Source organism: Centruroides vittatus, unplaced genomic scaffold (assembly GCF_030686945.1).
Source record: "Centruroides vittatus isolate TY-2023 unplaced genomic scaffold, ASM3068694v2 contig_1213, whole genome shotgun sequence".
NCBI lineage: Eukaryota > Metazoa > Arthropoda > Arachnida > Scorpiones > Buthidae > Centruroides > Centruroides vittatus.
In genome coordinates, this window is record NW_027120776.1 from 518,651 (window position 1) to 538,714 (window position 20,064).

Genomic DNA, 20,064 nt, shown 5'->3' on the forward strand with positions numbered 1-20,064 from the left:
AAAAAAAAAATACGTTTTTTACTTAAAAACACTGATTGATGATTTGCTTTTTGTCCTTACATTACAATATATGAATTAACGAGTACTGAAGAGGGACAGATAGACTGTCTGAAATACATATCGTCAGTATAATAAACTCGTGTTCACCCACTTCTGTGTGATTACTCCTGCGGCATCAATATTGTGTGATAAGTCCTCCATAGAGCCAAAACTTAGTGCTCGTTAATTAATAAAAACACTGAGTTATTTTTATTTGACATGTTTTATTGAAAGCGACACACAGAATTCTAACATTGAAACAATTTACATTATTGTATAATTAGCAATGTTAAATATTCCTAATAATGTAAACTGCTAGAAGACTAGCCCTTCAAAACCCTAACATAAAGTGCTAGATGAATTGCTCTTCCTGTTTCTGATGTAAACTTCTAGAAGAAAGTTTCTTCTAGCATTTTATATTATTGTAGTAATTAGAAATGTTTTAAACATTGTATTTTGCTCGTTCAACCAGTGAAAATATCAAAACTTTCTGAGATTTGGGAGCTAGTTTTGTGCCAAAGGCCGCGACTTATATCGTCATATATATAAGTGTATCTGAGATATGTTTCTAAATAAGGATAATTTCGTTTGATGACAGAAATGATTTATTTGTTTCTGATATGTCATGTTGCCTGTCATCGTTGATAAGTGTTTACCGTGAAAATTGCCACTGGATAGGAAACTTGTCTCTACTTTTATCTCCTACAATACTATATATATTTATTTAGTGATAGATCACTATAAAAAATATACAATAAATTACACTCTAAGGAACTCACTTGTAAGACTTATAAAATGTAGGAATTACTGTGGATAGTCCAGAGAAAATATATAAATAAATTCGGCTGTTTAGCTTGGCAGGGATATAGTAAATCAAGAAATTGGGTCAGTTCCGAAGAAGTAAAGTATTGATCTAATGAAATTTAAATAAATTCTAATTTAGTAACAGTAACATCACTGAAAGTATAATTAAGGTCATGGTTATTTACATAATAAAACAATAAAATTATTTAATTAAAGAACATGTTTTACATTAAATTCAAATATAAATAATGCCCCTTTACAATGGATTATATCAATAAATACTTGCAGTTCTTATGTATTCTATAATATATAATTATTTTGACATGCCCTGGCCTTTACCAGGGGATTTTTGAGCAAAAAATTGAGAATAAATACTGAGTAAACAATTTAAAATATATGTATACAGACTCTACACCATACAACCAGTGTTAATTTTTATAAGAACAAGTACTTTCGATCGAATTTAAACCATCTTCAGGTACTCTGCTATCAGAATAGATGCTGAAGATGGCCTAAATTAGGCCAGAAGTGGCCTACTGCCTGCAGTTAAAGTAATATGCTCACTACAAGGTGTGGAGCCTTGGTGTATGCTAATTATACTTTATTTAAAATAGAAAATTTGAATACAGACGTGAAAAATAGCAGATAATGCCCCAATTTTACACACTAAAACACGAAAAAATTGCCGTTAAATTCAAGTAATGCTTTAACTAATAGGAAATCGACGTGTGTTCGATATCAAAGAAGAAATCTAACAATTCATCTATTGTTCTCGCTATATATTTCTCTGTTAATATTAGCAAATACCTTTAGATTTATAGTCGCATTAACTCGACCGATAATTTATCAACAAGCCAATACAACCAATGGCAAACTTTTTTACACGTTTTAATGATGTATACCCTCCTCTACGTCACGTAATATATTCCTTAAAAAATTAATATTAAAACCAGTGGAAAGCATTAAAATATCGAACGATGAGTGAAACAACCGGCGGTGATTTTATACACTTCGTGACTGATTTATTGGAATTTCAGATTAATTCGTTTAATATCGAGTTTCTCTTTCGCATAATTCAGTCGTAATGTCGATGCGTTTGGCAATTGAATTAATTATAAAGTAATTTTAAACGTGTTTCTACTCTAACAACTTGCTTTACGTCCCCTAATTATGTTAGAAATTTCTTTTTTCTTACTCAGATTAATGTCTTTGCTCGAAACTCTGCCGCATTTCGACTCCTTTCTGTTCATCACAAGTTGTAGAGACTTAAATTTGAACCTCGATGTAACGTCTTCCTAAATAGCGCATCCTTATAAACATATAAATAGAGAACATTTCAGTTTCTGAAGCAAATGGCATTATCGCGTGTTCACCCCGTTATAGTGCGAGTTACTTCAGTTTAACCGCCCGTCACGGATTCGCACCTCAGAACAGTCTGGCCACGTGAAATTTTTCCGGTTTTCTTCACGTGGATAACACCTAAATGGGGGTCATTTTCCCCATAGAAAGTCACCAGAAGGGAGACAGTCCACTTGTTGATTGAGGCTATAAAGTGTTCTTAACCATTGTCTTTTATAAAGTAAAAACAAAAAAAATGAATAATAATTTGTTAATATGAATAGGTAAAACACTAACTATAGCTTAATTGAATTTTACTGTTTTTAAAATTTATATAAAGAAGCCATATTCCGGTTAAGCAAATTGCTAATTAAAATTAATCTCATCAGAGAAATTGATAAAGATGGAGGATGTTGCTAAGAAACAAAATGTCAGCATTACATTAAGTGATTAATCATAATTAGAAAAAAAAAAAATTAATTTGAAAGGGAAGGATATTTACAGTTCTTTACAAGGGAAGACGGTATAATTAGAAAGTTATATAAGTAACAAATTAATGTTTAATTGAACCGAGCCGATAAATTATTTAAGATAAAAATCTTTTAAATTAACCTGTCTAAATAAGATCTTATACGGAAAATAAGACAAGGCTTTGAAGTAGTGTAAATTATACTTACTTTTATCATTTAATTAGTTTTAACCTTAAGAAAACTTGAATGTTGCTTTCATCTTTGATTTCCCCCCTCTCTTGTGGATTTTTTTTAATCATTTGCAACGTTATTTTTAATATAATCGCTTAATTAGAAGGAGAGCGCGCTTTTGTATTTGGCTTCTGTCTGTAAGGGTTCGGGTTCGATTTCTTTATTAAATTCTCCCCTCTCTCTAGAAGGCAGATAAACCCCTCTTGTATCTGCCTTCGTGTGTAAAATACTAAGTTTATGCTCTGCAATCCTAATATCGACTGAATAATCTCTTAGTATGTACTGTACACACGTGAAGAATCCGGGTTCGAATCTTTAGATAATCACGCAACAAGTCATTTGGTATAGGGATTCGGTTTCAAATCTTTACATGGTCACGTGCCAAGACTATCTGGCATATTGGTATAAGGATCCGGGTTCGAATCCCATGTATATCGTCTTAATTTATTATTGATAACAGGGTCGGGACGTCGTTTCCTTCCCTCGTCTATGCTTGTTGAACCTCAAGCAGGTCGGGCCTTCCCTTAAGGCCTGTCGTATTGGTTTGATACGAAATACAAGTACATTAATCAATCAATCAAATGGAATCCGAACCTCGTGGTTTATTAAATTCTCCATTTCTCATTGGTGTTGACGATCCTATTGAGGATTAGAACTGCATATAACAAGCAAAGCCAGGCTCGTAATTCTAATCTAATTTGTACGATTTATTATATATAAATCATTTCGTTATCTATCAGGCATTATTTTTTTTTTCTTTGCCCACCTCCCTGTCCGATACACGTTCTTTGTGAAATAAAATATGGGCTATTAGTCTGTCAAACCCTAGTAATTCACACTTTTTCACATTATATTAATGGAGTTTGAAGAGAAAATGCTGATCGCCCGTGTAGTGACACGAGAGTTTTATCGTTCCTCCGAACAGCGGGCAGCTTGGTTTCTGTGTATTTCACTCTTCTATGGGATGCTTTTCTTATAATCTAAGTGCGAAAAAGAAAATTAAGTACAGTAATTCATAGAAATCCTGCCCTTTAACCTTTCAAAGATAGCAAATTCAATGTAATATGGTGTTTGATAGATACACGTGGAAATCATTTAAGGATCTCCAAGTTGTAATTTTGAAAGCACGAGTAGTAAAAAAAGGAGAGATAATTTCGTTATGTTTCTCTGTATTTTTCACAAAACAAGGATTGAAATTGTAGTTTTATAATGTAAAATTTAATCTACGTTTTCAATATTTAGTATAATTTAAAGATAAAATTCATGTCCGCCAAACACTGGTTTCTCGCGTGTTCGCGCCCCGCTGACGTCCAGGCACGTGGAGTTTTCCGGATTTTTTCACGAAAAGTCCTTTTTGCAGAGCGCCCACGTGTTGCATTATCTCAACCAATTAATTATACGTTCAGGGTTGTACGTTGCACGCTATACTTTTTCATTCCTATGCAGTATGACCCAATAATACAGTTGCAACACCCTTTCCACTGTAAAATATAAACCTTTCAACCCCCTTTCACTATAGAAACATAAAGAACGTGTAATTTAATAAAAAGTTTAAGTTACTTTCACGAATCTTTATGCCGTTACGCGGCTTAGAAGGAGGGTAGACACGCGATCAATCATTGAAATCTTTAGAAAATTTCAAGATATTTTTAACAAAACACAAGATAAAGATCAACAACTTCTTTATCAAATCAAAAAAGAACTGTACAGATGTACACGCCTAGTGGCGAATGTTTGCACGAGATTTAGAAGAGAATAACAGCAAATTGAATAGCTACAAAAATAAATACGAATAAAGGGGAATGACAGCTAACAAATGAGTTTCTTCTTATCTTTATCTCACGTTTGCCACTTCCATTTGCTGGTTAACATAACCTATAACTATGATAATTTAGGAGAAAGTTCAAGGGGGAACTGAATATGCAACAGACACTTAATCCAGAAATTTGAAATATTACAGAAAAACCTTTTATCTTCTTTCCGTTCTAGATAAAAATCAATTTTCTTTGTGAATTTTCAACACTTTCTTTTCCAGATAACACGCATTCGACTTCATTAATATTGTTATTTATAACAGTTTCTGGCATTTAAAATTCTTGTTTTTGGCTTTGTGTAACGGAGAGGAAAAAGGTTGATCACTCGAAATAACTGACACCCCAAGATCTTTACATTTTTGGACTCGGGACCCCTTCAAACGTGGAGAAATTCGTGTCCGTGGCTCGTTGTACCTTCACGGGATCGAAGCAAACTTGAATTAGGAGGACCCACGTACAGTGTTGACTTCAGACATTTTTTTTTGGGGGGGAATACTTTCTTATAAAAGATTGGTTTGGGCCAGTTCATGGACAATTGACCTTTTTGCCCATAGTATAAGGCGCCACTGATATTTGTGGTTGCACGATTTTGTTCGCCTACTTTGAAGCTTAATTACTCGTGTGCCTTTCGTCGAAATTTTCTGAAATTTATCATGGATTTTCATTTGTTAGAGGGATTGATTCCAATAAATTTCGGTGGTCAAAGGTCGAAGAGGTGCGGAGATAGAGGGGATCACGTGTCGTATGTCGAGTGGGGTCGGATTTAATGATTTTAATCGTTATCATCATTTACAATTTATTATAAAACACCTTTCTATCCTCAAAATTAAGCTTTTTGCCGTTTTATAATAAATAATATAAAAAGTTTTTTAAATAAAATCTAACAGATGGTGCCACACGCAATTTTAACTTTTTTGCCAGGAAAGTTAATCAGTTCGTTGCTAGATTTTTTCTTTTCTTTTCATAAAAAAAACCACAAAAAATTATTATTTTTTAAAAAAAAAAGGTTTTCCTAATTTAAATTGATATTTTTCAATTATTTTGGTTGCTGATTTTCATGTAACATATTCAAAAGTAATCATCATAAAAATCAATTTATCTTAAATTAGATTCTTTTCTAATGTAAAATTGGAAAGAAAATAGGAAAGAAACTCAATTTAATAATCATTAAAATTTCTGTAGAATAAAGAAAAATAAAAAATAAAAAAAAAATAGAAAGGAAAGTTCTATTCGGATATCGGTAAACAAATATTAGGATTGTTAATAATGTACTTAAAAAGGTCAAAAGTGAATTAACACGGAATGAATTATCAGTCTCCATTGGAGGAAATTGGCGAATCGATTTCGGATCCGTCCAATTAAATTGCATTTAATGTCTTTATCTAACTGTTGATTTATTAAAATGGTGTGCAGAAGTGAAGTCAGATTAACTAATTATAAATAAAGTGTCTGACTGTCGTCCTGGGGGACCCGGGATCGAATCCGGATGAGCGAAAAATTCCAGGAGTTTTTTGGTGTGGTCTGCCTGGATACGTCGGACCCCCTCCCTCGCAAATTCACTGTGGGTCTGGCCGAAAGTGGGCATGATTTAAAAAAACAAAAGAAAGAAAAAGCCTCTTAATGCCCACAGGGTGGAGTCAAAAAAGAAAAACTCTGCCTTCTTTATTACTTTAAACCGTTAAAACTGCAATAATCGAATGTTTTTCAGCAACTTGTACAGTCAAAACTCAATTTAGTGCCATCTGGACTGGTGGACAAAGAGGCGAAGGCACCAGGTTAACGCGCTGGAGAATCCAGGTTCGAGAGGATCGGGATGCTGGACTTTTTATGGTCCTGTTCCTCGACATCCGGCCGTCTCCATTGTGGGCCTGGTGATGAGTATGATTAGAAACCCCTCTTGAAATTTTTATCGCTTGAGGCACTTCAGTGTAGCGCCACGATTTAATACTATCTTCGGAGATGAAAAATGACAGTGCTAAATCTGAAGGACTACCAGTGTCCAAGCGATTCCGTTTCCTGAACAATAAGAGTTCGGTCGTTGGTAATCACCTCGCCAGGACGGGCTGACCATATGGAGTTTTCCGAGTTTTCTCCACGTCTGTAACGCCTAAATAGGGGCCAGTTACCCTTAAAAATACCTCCCAGAAGGCATTACCTTAGGCAGATCGCCCAAGTGTTGCGTTGCCATAACTTAATAAAACAAACCCCTCCGCTCTTGCCGGCCGGATGCTAGAAGCAGTAAAGAAATAGTCTACTGTCGGAAGACTCTATATCACATCCGGGCAGGTGAAGAACCCCAGGAATATTTTATGGGTGGCCTATCCTGGTTATATGTGGTCCCGTCCTCACTACTCTGCCTCTATAGTGTGGACCTAGCCAAATCCATGATGGCCCTAAATAAAGGTCTTCGTAGTGTCCACAGATGAAAAGAGTAAAATCAAGATCCCATGCTCTTATCGTTTAGCCTCCCCTTATGAGTCTGGCTACATGCATTAGGACACGAATAAAGTTTTAGCGCCCAAATGTGCAATGAGCCTGAATATAATTTTAAGTTGAATATATTCACGATTGATTTCGCGAGTTTTTATGCATTGGAACATAAGAAGAGATGCAACATAGACACATAAATGGCTTTTATATGCGGGATTCAAAAATTTAAATTCGGATACATATTGAATATAATGTTTTAGTATAATCCAATACGCCATTATGTTTAGTATTTATTCAGCATTATTATGCATCACTATTTCGTGTATGTTTGCAAATGACTATATTGATAAACAGAGACGATTGCGAGGGAACGGGTTCGAGTTCGGGCCTCATCATCAAAATTTCCATATTCTCGAGCCCTGTGCAACGGGGTATCCCGGCTACCCCACTGCAAATCTAGAATAATGTAATAATGAGCTATTAGTAAAGCTTCTCTGTCTACAAAGAAATCGACAGATTGACAAAAGTAGCCAATTACGTTGAAGAGATTGTGCATATTCTCAGATCATATTAATGCACGTGCATACTTGACTCAGGCTCAGGCTTGGCCTCCTTAGCGCTTCATCTCATTGTTTATTACTAATATTTTCCCATATCTATATCTATGTGTAACGCTTGTAAAGAAATTGGGGCAGGGCCTCAAAAGGGCATAAAGAATAGTAAGAAAGGATGTAACCTTGTATCTACTTGTATACAGTAAAAGCTGGCTATAAGTGTTTTTTTTACATTTTTGGGCTCTGGGGAACCCGGGATCGAATCTTGGAGGTGGTAAAATCCCACGAATTTTTCAGGGGTATTCTATCTGGTCGAAAACACCCCACGATGTTTTCACGTGTAAGTCGGGCCCGTCCTTCACCACCGGGTTGGTCGAATCCACAATAGGTCCCCTAAAAGGCTCTCTTAGGAGCTCAAAAACAATTAAATTTTCAGTTTAAATTCATAATTAAAATAATAATCGATAGGCCCGGCCCATTCTTCGATATCAAAATACTCCAGCTTATTATTAATTACAACAATGAATTGTCATTATAAAAAATCGCATCGTTCCGAAGAATTTTTCCCGTTTAGACAGGTTTCCGTTTTGAACAGGTTTTACTCTATATATATGTATATATTATAGTGTACAGTACATAATATAAAGTTTGATAACGTAATTTGAAAATCTGATAGAACGGTCGAGAAGGAAATTGCAATTTTAAAGTAAATCCAACCATCAAATTCTCCTTTGACAGAACAATTCTTTCAATGGAAATACCAATTTTGTAATTCCTACCCCCCCTTATCTACTTTGCCGTATTCTGTAGATGGTAGGACCACTTTAAATATAAGAAGAGAGTAGAATTCAAGCCAAAAGGAGAGATATTCCGTACAGTAATCATTTTAAAATAAGAGAAGACAAGACAGAGAGGGAGGAAGGGGGCAAACAATGGGAATAAAGAAAGGAAAGAGTACCCAACAAGATCTTTGAAAAGATATTTAGAAGGTAACAGACTTACGTTCATTGGTTCCCTTCTATCGAGATGGAGATCGATATTACTCGACCTAAACGGGATCTGTGTATACACCGATAAGGGGGGGGTAGTTTTGAATTTATCGAGTCGACCAATAGCAGATAAGATACCAAAAAATTTACGAGTTTTCTTCCCCCGGAGGAACCAAAGAAAATTCATTTATGTACCCGACATAGAAGGGTGATGCCCATAATTCTTGCAAAAATATTTAAGTGTTGTGATAAGACAATAAGAAAGTGGAGATTAAATAACTGTCTTATCGTATTGTCTATTATAATCGGCGCCATTGTGATAAGGAATAAAACATTGTTTATTTTTTTTAATAATTTTATTGGAAACTTCTTAACTTTTAAAATGGTATCGTAAATTAACGATCGAGTTTATTATTAATTACAGTAAAACCTGTTTAAAACGGAAACCTGCCTAAACGGGAAAAATATCCGCTACCACGCGAGTCCGGTTTAAACAGGTTTTACTGTATTTAAAACTATAAAAATTCAAAATGGAAACGGTTATTTCTGTAAACTGCCCATCGTGGCGCTAGTGTCTACGTGGAAGCTGAGTGTTTATAGACAAAAAAAATACTGAAATTTGGTTTAATTTCTTATTTATTTGACATAAAAAATAAATAAATAACATTACTTTTTTTAAAAAAATAATTCAGACTTAAAAGCATTGTTTAAAAATTAAAATGCATAATTTAAAAAACGGATATCCGCTTTACTGTATATTAAAACCCGTGTAAAGTGGGACCGCATCGTACAGTTTTTACAGGTTTCCATGTTATACAGGTTCCGTTTTGGACAGGTTTTTACTGTACTACACATCATACAGAAATTTTGGTTAATGTTACCTATGGTTCCAAAATGGCGGCTCGTCTCTGATTCCAGCAAATAGAAGAAGGAAAACAGTGGGAGCGCACGTTCTAACCTAACCTAACCTATTCTAATAAATTACCATAATTATTATCAACAAAATTATTAGAATAGGTTAAGTTCAGGTTAGAACCTGTTTCCTTGCTGGTATCAGACGAGCCGCCATCTTGGAACCATAGGTAACATTAACCGAAATTTTTAAAGGGCATGTCTCCTGGTAAAGCGCCCATTGCTCTTATACACGACCTGTGATCGATAATAACGATTTTATATAATTCTGGGGTAATTTTTGGCTTAACGAAGGTTAAAATTAAGCCATTAATTGTGGATCTAACACATAAAACAGAGCCGTAGATGCGAATAACAATGAAACAGAACTAATTAAGTATAAGGATGGGGATCTTTCCCCAATACGCGGATGGGAAATTAGAAAATATCCCGTAAAACCTGATGAGATATTGAAGAGTAACAATATCGATTGGGTTATAAAGAGATGAAGAGTATTGATTCAAGAAAACATATTGAACAGCTGATGATGATAGCATCATTACAACTAACAATATCAAGCAATACACAGGAGCGTGTCCTGTAATTCCGAATGGATGTTGTGTAATATCTAATATATACATTTTTTGAATAAAAACGGCGGAGGGACATTAAGAAAAACGTAAAAAAATACACTTAAAATCACTCACTTTTACTATATTAGCAGTTGTTAGAGGTTGATAGTTTATATAAAACGACCAGAAAACGTGTTAAATTTATCATGAAATGACTCGACAGGTGGCACAAAACACCATTTATCACCGACGGAAGTCGATAATTTCCTACGACGTTGACGTCACTTATATTCTACCCGTGATAAATACGTTAAATTGATAAAATAACGGTACACAAAAGTAAAAATAATTATACGTTTCCCGTTTGTAACGAATCGAATCTGTTGTATGCGGCAAGAATAGAAGAGGAGAGGGAGGAGGAGGAGGAGGAGAAGAAGAAGAAGATGAAAGATAACTTCCTGTTTCCTTATAAAATTTGAGTTCTGCCTACGGAATAATAAAGTCTTGTAAGACATTTTATCTGTTCATTTGGGAATTCTCTCTGACATTGATCTCCGCTAGCAGAAACGAAAAGGTAATGATAGTTTGAAGGCTTTACTTCCACATTATATGGAATTTTTCCGGTCGGTTGGGGAAGAAATGGGGGTCAATAACTGTGTAAAGTTTATCGTATCGGTAAAATGATTTTTTTTTTCTTCTTCTTCTCTTTCTAACGCAAGAATAAGAATCAATAATATTAATATAAAGTTTAAAAATCAGTCGGAAAATTGTCATCGGTCTCACTTCTTTTTTAAAAAGAAAAAAATATATATATTTAAGTACGTTTGAAGGCCCAAAAGGGGTACAGGAAGGATTCAAAAGTCGGTTAAGTACTGTAAAAGCTACATTTCTACCTCATCCGAGTGCTTTATTGCTTATAAACTTTACTAAAAGTGTTTAAAATAGGATCCTTTGAGTGCGGTTAATCGACGTTTGGCTCACCCTGAATATATATTTCGTATTAAAAAGCCGTCCTTGATAAACAGGTCGACTACAAAAGGGATAAATTAAATTTCTCTACTTTCCTCTTCCAATCTCAAACGGGGATGAAGATGTAGGAGGATGAATTAGCACCGATCATAATTAAAAATTAACTGTAATTTATGTGTTTTTATAAGACTAATCCCCCGATTTTTTTTTTTTTTTTTATTAAAAGTGCAAAAAAGAATTTCATTATTTATTCTTTCTCTGTAGAAAATAAAATAAAATAAAATACATTACAATTTTTACTTATAAATACTGTAGAAGAGCGGAGGAAAATTCCCAGTCTAAACCGAAAACAAGAAGTATTTTTCATTTTATATTTATTTATTGAGAGATTTATATAATGCCGCTTCCTTCCCCCCCAAACTTTCAGTGAATTGAATGATTTTTTTAAAGTAAATCCATAGCAATTCCGGAGCATATAAGTGGAAAACTATGCCTTTTCTTCAATATTCTTTTGGCTTGGATGCATTGTTTAAATGGATTTTAGTCTTTTCTAGTGTCTACCGGCAATCCGCCAACAGAATAAAATAATAAAATACACGGAATACTATTTAAATATATCGTAGTTAAATTAACCCGTATATAACGATATTTAGCGGTTCAAATACAACCGAAAAAAAAAGAAGAATTAGGACCGAAATTTGCCACTGTGGCACTTCTGGCGCTGCGGTTTGTATATAGTTAATTGGGGCCTTCATATCCAGTCTCGTTTTCGTCTATCTAACTCCGCTCTCGAGATTAACGAAGGACTGACACACAGACGGACGTCAGTAGGAATGTAAAGGTCTGCAATTTAAAAATTTCAGCCCAGTTATTGTATATGTTTAAATTAATTAATTATTTATTTATTTTCCGAAAATTTATGTTTATTATTTATATAGAATTGAGGAAATTTTCTATATTTACCAAATACATTCTTAAGAGTAATTTCCATACGTTTGAATTCTCAAAATTGTAAGAAAAAATTGACATTTATTACATTCCAGAGAAAATCTGATAAACTTTCGTCGCTTCACAGGGCCCACTAGCGTAGCCAAGGGGTCTAAGGGGGTTTAAAACCCTCTAAAAAGAGAATGGTTTAAATTTAAAAAAAAAATATTCAAACGAAGGCCCGAGGCCCGAACACCAGACTTCAGTTTGATGTTCGGTCTTCGAGAGTCCTTCGTGAGGATAGTTCGAATTGGGAGTCCAACACAATACTGACTTCAGACATCTTTTTAATAAAAGATTGGTTGTGGGGTCTCCAATTGGGCAGTCGCAAGGCCTTCCACGTGGAGTTTTCCGTGTTTTCTTCGCGTGTAAGGCCCGTTTCCTACTCCATTCTCCATCTCAGAGGTGGTCTTTCTGAAGATCTCTTTCCATCGGTGCTCCTGTAGGATTGGATGAACATTCTGAAGGGGGTGCCTCCCAGAAGGACTTTTTACAATAAACTGACACCCGTTCAGGTATTAAACACGTGAAAAACCCCGCAAAACTCCACATGAGGTGCGAACCCGCGACTCTCCATTCCCGGTCAGTGAGGAAATACTCATTCCGTCGCCACTACTATATTTTTCAATAATCTCTTGGTGGACGGCCGGATGGCCGAGCGGTAAAGGTGGCAGCCTACCGCTCTGGGGGACCCGGGATCGAATCCGAACGGGTCGAATAATCCCCAGGAATTTTTCGGGGGGTGGTCCGTTCGGATATGTCGGGCCCCGTCCCTCACCACCCGGTCGCACCATTGTGGGCCTGGCCGAACCCATAATGGGCCTACTAAAAGAGGCCCTCTTAGTGCCCACAGGGCGAAAAGAGTTAAAAAAAAAAAAAAAAATCTCTTGGTGGTGTTGTCTTCTACACTCCCCTATTAAATTTAGAAGACTGTTAACGGGCGGATGGAATTTTATATATACATATGAATAATATTTAAACAATATTCTTGATATTTTAGCGCGATTTCCTATCAGAATTTCCATACAAAGGAGCAGAATTCATTAAATATTCCATTGGAAACCGATGTAAATAATAACCTTGAATCGTGCCCTTTTCTAAGTTTGGTAATCCAGGGAAATATTGCCAATTTTCTTTTCAATTTTTCTACCTTTTTTTTCGCTCTACAACTTGAAAAATATAAATTAAATTTGACAGAAGTTTCCAACTCTTTTATGTATTTTTATGTATTGGTTTTTTTTCCTTTTTCTTTGAAAGCCTTGCTGTCGTGATGTGATACTTGCGGTGAGATTTGAACTAATTATTTATTTAAAATTAATTAATTAATTTTAAATAAATAAACGTCTAAGAGTGCAAAAAATTCGGAGTCTTTTCTGCATGTGTAGATGTTAGTATGTATTTTTATATGTGTGTTTGTGGTAGTGTATTTGTAAGTGTTGTGTGTGGGGGGGTGTTGGCGTCTATTTCGTTTAATATCTCAGGATGAGGTGAAGATTAAGAAATGAAATTTGGCACGGAGGCTTGTATACGAGGGGAATTTGTACCGTTAAATTTTGGTAATGAAAGGTCGAGGGGGTGGAGAGACAGAGGCTGGTCACGTATGGTATCTCGAGTGGATTCGAACTTAATGAAGGTTTTACTTGTAGTTATTTACTGTAATTTAGTTATTTTCTTATTTTATAAAATTCATTTCTACCCTGAAAATTAAGTCTTTTGTCATTTTATAATAATTAAAAATATAACAAATTTTTTATAACAAAATCTCATAACAGATGGTGCTACAGACAAATTTATTTATTATGATTAATAATATAAAACTTAATAAAATAATTTAAGACTATACAAAAAAAAGTCCATCTTCTTCTCACACTTCAGAAAAATTACGGCAGAATCGATCTTTTATAAGAGGCTGTTCGTTCCCTTCCCTTTGCAAAACGTTCGGGTAAAGGCACAAATAATAAAAAAATCCAGCAACGAGTTGCTTGACTTTTCCAGCAGCAACGCCGGACTGCAATTTTTATTTATTTGATTTAAAATAGATGCTCTACACCTCAAATTGTGTGGCTTTTCCGTTAGCGATAGAGTCGTGTCGGTCATTTATTAACTGCTTTCAGGGAGAAAGATTTGAATTGAAATAACGTGACTTCCGGTTTGCATCGGAAGTTTATGGATAGTTAATTGGGACTTCCTGCCCCTAAGGTTTCCACATCTGGTCTCATTTTTTATCTATCTGACATCATCCATTCTCGAGATTGAGGAAAGACAGACAGACGGATGGAAGTGAGCATTTATAGGTCTACAATTCTTTTCAAATTGCAGTCCAATAACATAGAATTTATTACATATTGTTCATATAACAATTTATAATTATGTAAGAAGTAGAATAAAAAACACGATTAAATTTCCACCACAAATAAAATTATTTATTTCTAATTACAGAAATTAAAATCGATCACAATGCTTGAATAAGACCGAATTAAAGTGATTATAATTCAATTTTTATCATCTGATGACGTCGGTTTCTTCTTTTTCTTGACAATTACTTTCACTTTCTTGGCTCGATCAGTCGACTTCTCTTCTTGTTGGACTTGGCTTTGGTCTAAGGATTGTTCGCCATGAATTTCTTGCTCGATGCTCTTCATCGGTGTCTTCTTTTGCTTGAGTTTAATAGGAAAATTTATCCTTTTCTTGACTCGAGTAGGCGGTTGAGTTTCTTCTTCGTCTTGTGTTGGTAATTGTGCACCTTCCTTGGTCTTTTTTATGCCCAACGAAGACATTCGCTGTTTGATGTTTTGAATTGCCGATGGCTTATCTTCGTTAGATTTCTGTTGAGATTTGACCACCTTTTTCTTTTGTATTGTCGCTAGAACGTCTTCGGTGTTCTTCGGTTTCGATTTTCCGGGAAGATATATCAAAGCTACAATTATTAGCACAATGAAAGGCAATGGAGACATATAGTACCATACAGTGTAACTTTTCTTCGAAGCGCAGTACCCGTCACTGTGGGAATAATCACATATGAATAAAATTATATGGTAAAATAAAAGTAATTAACGTCAAATACCTCGAGCATATTCCAAAATTTTTATCGCAATTCGATCCTTCTGCTTTTACGTACAGTTGATGAGTGGAGCGGAACGTAACCGAGAGACTCGGCACTTTGACAGATTTTAGGTTTACTTTCGCAACAAACGTGGCATTCCCATTTCAGAGGCAAACAATTGCAACTTTTTAGCTTATTGTCTTCGCAGACGTTGCTGATGCATTTTCCGGAACGACAAGTTCTGGCTGTTCCTAAACACGGTGATCGGTCTGGCTCCTGTATCAATGGACAAAATGGCGATTTTGTGTTACATACAGTAGAAGTGTTGTAACACGGTGCGCTGCTGAAACACTTTACGTCGTCGCGTGTATTGAATTTGCAATTCAAATCGCAACATTCGTCTGAAGCGGGGGAACAGTCCTTTCCTTCTTGAATCGTGCAGGGTAATGGAGAGTTTCTAGACGTACAGCACGTCATCTCTATGTCACATTGACCGGTAGAATCATCACAATCGCAGGATTCCCCTTCCTCCACAATTCCGTTTCCACACACTGATCTTTGCAGTGTCTTCAGGCAGAAATCTGTTTCTAAAAAAAAAACAAATGCAAAATTATACAAATTTCAATGATACAATTAAAAAGCAATTACTACTATCGACGGTCACCAAAGTTCGGAATAAATACAGAGCAACACAGCCAGTGAATACATGGAAAGAATATGATGAAACCAGCGATTTGGGAGTCACGTAAGTTTATCATCGTATTTAATTTTACCAAAATGTTGTAGTACTCCGATTCCATGGTAAGCATATAACCGAAAATCTCATATTTAGCAGAATGTTTATCGGAGGCCAAACGTCATTATTGAATATAAATAGAGAAAAGGAACCAACGAGCTAGAATATACCACATACAGTGGCTGTGACTATGGTTACATCGGTCTTGGTGGCAACGACAGGTAGTATCGAACACCATTTTATGTTAAATAATAAGGTGCTAATAATTGTGCAAAATGGAAGAAGTGTTGCATTTTCCGATCAAAAATAGACAAAGAAAACATGCCAGTAAGTGAAAGAGATTGATATGTAGAAACTGCATGATTATGATGCGTACAAATTGTGCACCATATGCATCATTCTGCATAACAAAAGTATAACAACATGAACAAACCTTTTATTTGTTACGTTGCAGACAAAGACCTTAGACACTAAAGCCGTGAGCCTGAAGACGAATTGGAAAATTACCATTCCGAAATGCATTGTTAAATAGGCGAAATAAAGTGAACTGTTTTAATTTCGGTCTCGGTTAATTGCGGATAATTAAGACTCTTCCTTTCCTTTGCACACTTTTACGCAACGAGTTTGAATATTCTAGCTCGTTGCCTTTATATAGCACAAATGTCACGCTCGTTGACTAAAAACAAAATGGCGGACGTGTATTCAAGTTTCTATGGCGTCACTACACTCACTCTATGTAGTATATTCTAATTCGTTGGCGCGAACTTCGATGTCAAATTTGGTTGTGGAGTAGCGTACTGGACTGGATGTATTATTAATGTAAGAACTGTTTCGACCAATAAATAATTAAGACAAAGACTTGGTTTATGCGGTCACATCATCGTACTAACCTAAGCATAACCTGCCGTTACAACTAGAGTATGTCAACTATTGAATGGTGGTGAAAAATTTCCATTATTGAAACCTTTAATGAGATTAAAATATAGTTTGTGACAAAAATATTCGATGCAGCTTAAAGCCTGCGTGTGGCCGAGTGGCGAAAACCACCGAACACTAGTATTTGGCCGCGGGTTCGTATGTGAATAATGGGCGAGTTTTTAAGTATTCCGAGTTTATTTCACCTTCCTAACATCTAAATAGAAACTAATTTTCCATAGATAGTCCTCCTAGGAAACACCTTTCCTTGTAAATTGTCCGGGCGTTGCTTTGCCATATCACACGAAACAAATAAACCAAGTAAAGTTGGCGCTTTGCAATTTTAATTATAACATCTCCATCTTAATTCTATAATAATAGTTCATCTGAATAAAATGTATATTTTTGCCTATTGTCTGCATTGTTTTTCAAATTCGGAAACGGCCTAAATACACGATGTCGAATAGATTGAGTTCAATTGAATTGAAAGGGTGTAACATAAGTAAATTTTCCAACAGCACCTTTACTAATTTCTCAGCGATAAAATTCACTTCAATAGTCAAAATCTAACGAAAGATTTTCCAAATTTTATCGCATTTCTTTCAACAATTTATAATTTGATAGAAATTCTTAATACAATAAGCCAGACATCATTCAATTGTCCTTACCTTTCCTCCGTAAGTGTTGTCTGATTTTTCTCTTGCAATATGGAGAAAATTCCAAATTGCTTGAAGTTATCCAACGGGGAATGTCGGGATGCATGATGTAATGTCCGTTGTCATCATCTCGTTTACAATTTTCAGGATCGTGCGGGCAACCAAATGCGTGACCCAATTGGTGTAGTACGTTGGCTGCCACTTCAACGTTTGGCAATTGAAATCCATCTTCTATATCCGTAACGAAACCCACATTATTCATTATCTTGGCATCTTTAGACCCTTTGTGGGAACATATTCCTCCTCGCTTTTTCACTTTTCCCACCGAATACGTCGATTTGGTCCAGAAATCCCTATGACAAAAGCAGATCAACATGCAATAGGGATGAGAATATCGTGCTAAATGATCTAAAAAAGTCGTATGAGTATAGTTTATATTTGGCCGAAAAGGATAGTTAGAGCTACTTTCATCTTGGAAAATTGTAACCTTCTCCACGTTAAACCCTATATTATCAGGAATTCCATCTTCGTCTATGTCTAAATCTTTAAAGATGTAATTTGCGTTCTTGACGTAGAACATCATCTGTGCCACTACTTTCGCGCTATTATAATTCATTCTTTTAAAATACGTGTAGTCCGCCAAGAGTTCTAAGGAGCAACTCCTTCTATTTCTACAAAATAAACCGTATAATCAATTTAAAATATGCTCGTATGACACGTAATAAATGTATGTAAGCCTTACCTTTTATTATTCTTAACACTTAATATATTTCCCATCAATTTTTTGTAATTGCAGTCGATTTTTTCTGATTCGGTTTCGTTCGTTACCTCGTCACAAATGGAATTTCTATTGTGCCGTTTAAATTTGTATTCAATATTTCTCAAATTGTACACCATGGTTTTTTCGGCATACCCCACATCGTAAAGATAATCATAATACGGTTCGATATAATAAACGTCGTCGAGGATCTGTAATCTTCCGGTAAACTTATTATCGTAGAAATATCCAAATAAGGTTACACCTTCTACAAAGAACAATTTTCTAATGTTTTTCAGGTGATACTTGTGTATTTTCTTCCCTGTCCACAGGTAGACTTTTGTCGCGGCCGAAAAGAGGGTAGAATTTCTACTTGCAGGAAATCTCACGTATCTTCTTCTTTCGAATATATCCGAATAGAAAGTAATACTGATTTTCCCGTATCCAACTGAACTAAAGTTTACCCTTATGGAATTGTGTTTAGTTAGTCTGTATATATTTTCAAATTTGGTTCGGCTGGAAACATTCACCAGAGTTATTAGCCCTATTTTCATTAATAAGGTAAGCCAATACATTTTCGTCTCGCAGATATTCGAATTAAACGTTCTTAATCAATATTTCGTTCCATAATTTAAATTGAATTTAAATTCTTTTTTAAATAACCGTTGTGTACAAATTTAAACCGATCGAATTATTTTAAATATATTATCAATAGTCAATTGAGCTAAAATTAAAAAAAAAAATTCTAGGGCTGTAAATTTTCACTTTCGTCCGTCTGTCGGTCTGTCCTTTCTTAATCTCGAGAAGGCAGTCAGATAGACGAAATTCGAGACCATATATGGAAAGATTAAGGGCGTGAGGACCAGACTAACTATATAATTACGTTCAAAATAAAGCTGAAGTTCGTGTATAAGAAGTACTATATTACGCATTGGTATTAATTTTACTTAGAAGAAGGCGAGTTTCTTTTTTCTTCGACTTGACCCACCCCCTTATTTTTACATTTTAGGACTCTGGACACGTTAAAACATCGAGAAGTGCAAAAGCATTCGGGGTTTTGTCTGTATGTATGGATATTAGTGTGTTACGGGGACAATAGTTTGTTCATTTCTTTGGAGCATAATAACTCCTGTATCTTTTTTCGAAAATTCCTGAAGTTTTGCAGGGAGGTTCGTGTATTAGGGGGGTTAATGCTATTAAATTTTGGAGGTTAAAAGTCGAGGGGTCGGGGAAATACAGATGGTCACGTGTCGTGTCTCCAGTAGGGTCGGACTTAATAAATGGCCATTTTCCTCGTTATTAGCATTCACAATTGTTTTTTTTTTAAATATAAAGTCCGTTCTTACTTCGAAAATTAAGCTTTTTGCCGATTTTTAGTAATTAAATAATATAAAAAGTTTTTTTAAAATAAAATCTCCTAACAGATGGCGCCACACGCAATTTTAAATTCTTTTTCCGGGAAAGTTACGCAACTCTGCTGAATTTTTTAATCGCTTTTTTCTTCAATTTATCGTAGATAATTATACATTATTATGTAAATATTTTTGTAGCGAAATGTGTGAACTTTAAGTTATAAGTTCCAAAGATATTAAGGAAAATTATTTATTCTTAATGGTCGAATAATTTTAGATATTTCAGCAGAATTTTTCCATCTTTTTTCCTAATGACATCCTCTTAATGTACCAGAAATTCGTGACGTTACATTAAGATTACGATCCGCAATTCTGTCGGAGATCGCGAGCTACCGGTTGACTTACCTAACTTTACTAAATTACACATTTTTGTCTAGAATGTTTCTTATAATAAAATGTGTTTCATACAGTTAAATTAACATAATCTTTGTAATTGATATAGTATATATTATTAAAT

General features: G+C 35.0%; 1 protein-coding gene across 2 annotated transcripts; it reads right to left on the bottom strand.

Moving 5' to 3' along the window:
* Window positions 1–14,455: 14,455 nt before the first annotated feature.
* LOC136985560 (disintegrin and metalloproteinase domain-containing protein 10-like) lies at window positions 14,456–18,164 on the bottom strand. 2 transcript variants are annotated; one of them, XM_067282878.1, is made up of 3 exons: window positions 17,451–18,164; window positions 15,153–15,712; window positions 14,456–15,088 (listed from the first exon to the last, which is right to left on the bottom strand). In XM_067282878.1, exons 1-2 carry the CDS (start codon window positions 18,052–18,054, stop codon window positions 15,174–15,176), a joined length of 1,143 nt encoding a protein of 380 aa, XP_067138979.1. In that variant the 5' UTR covers window positions 18,055–18,164; the 3' UTR covers window positions 14,456–15,088; window positions 15,153–15,173. The 2 variants fall into 2 exon arrangements, with proteins under 2 accessions (XP_067138979.1, XP_067138970.1); XM_067282869.1 differs by having other exon boundaries at window positions 15,153–15,718; window positions 17,451–18,160.
* Between the last annotated feature and the right edge of the window lie 1,900 nt (window positions 18,165–20,064).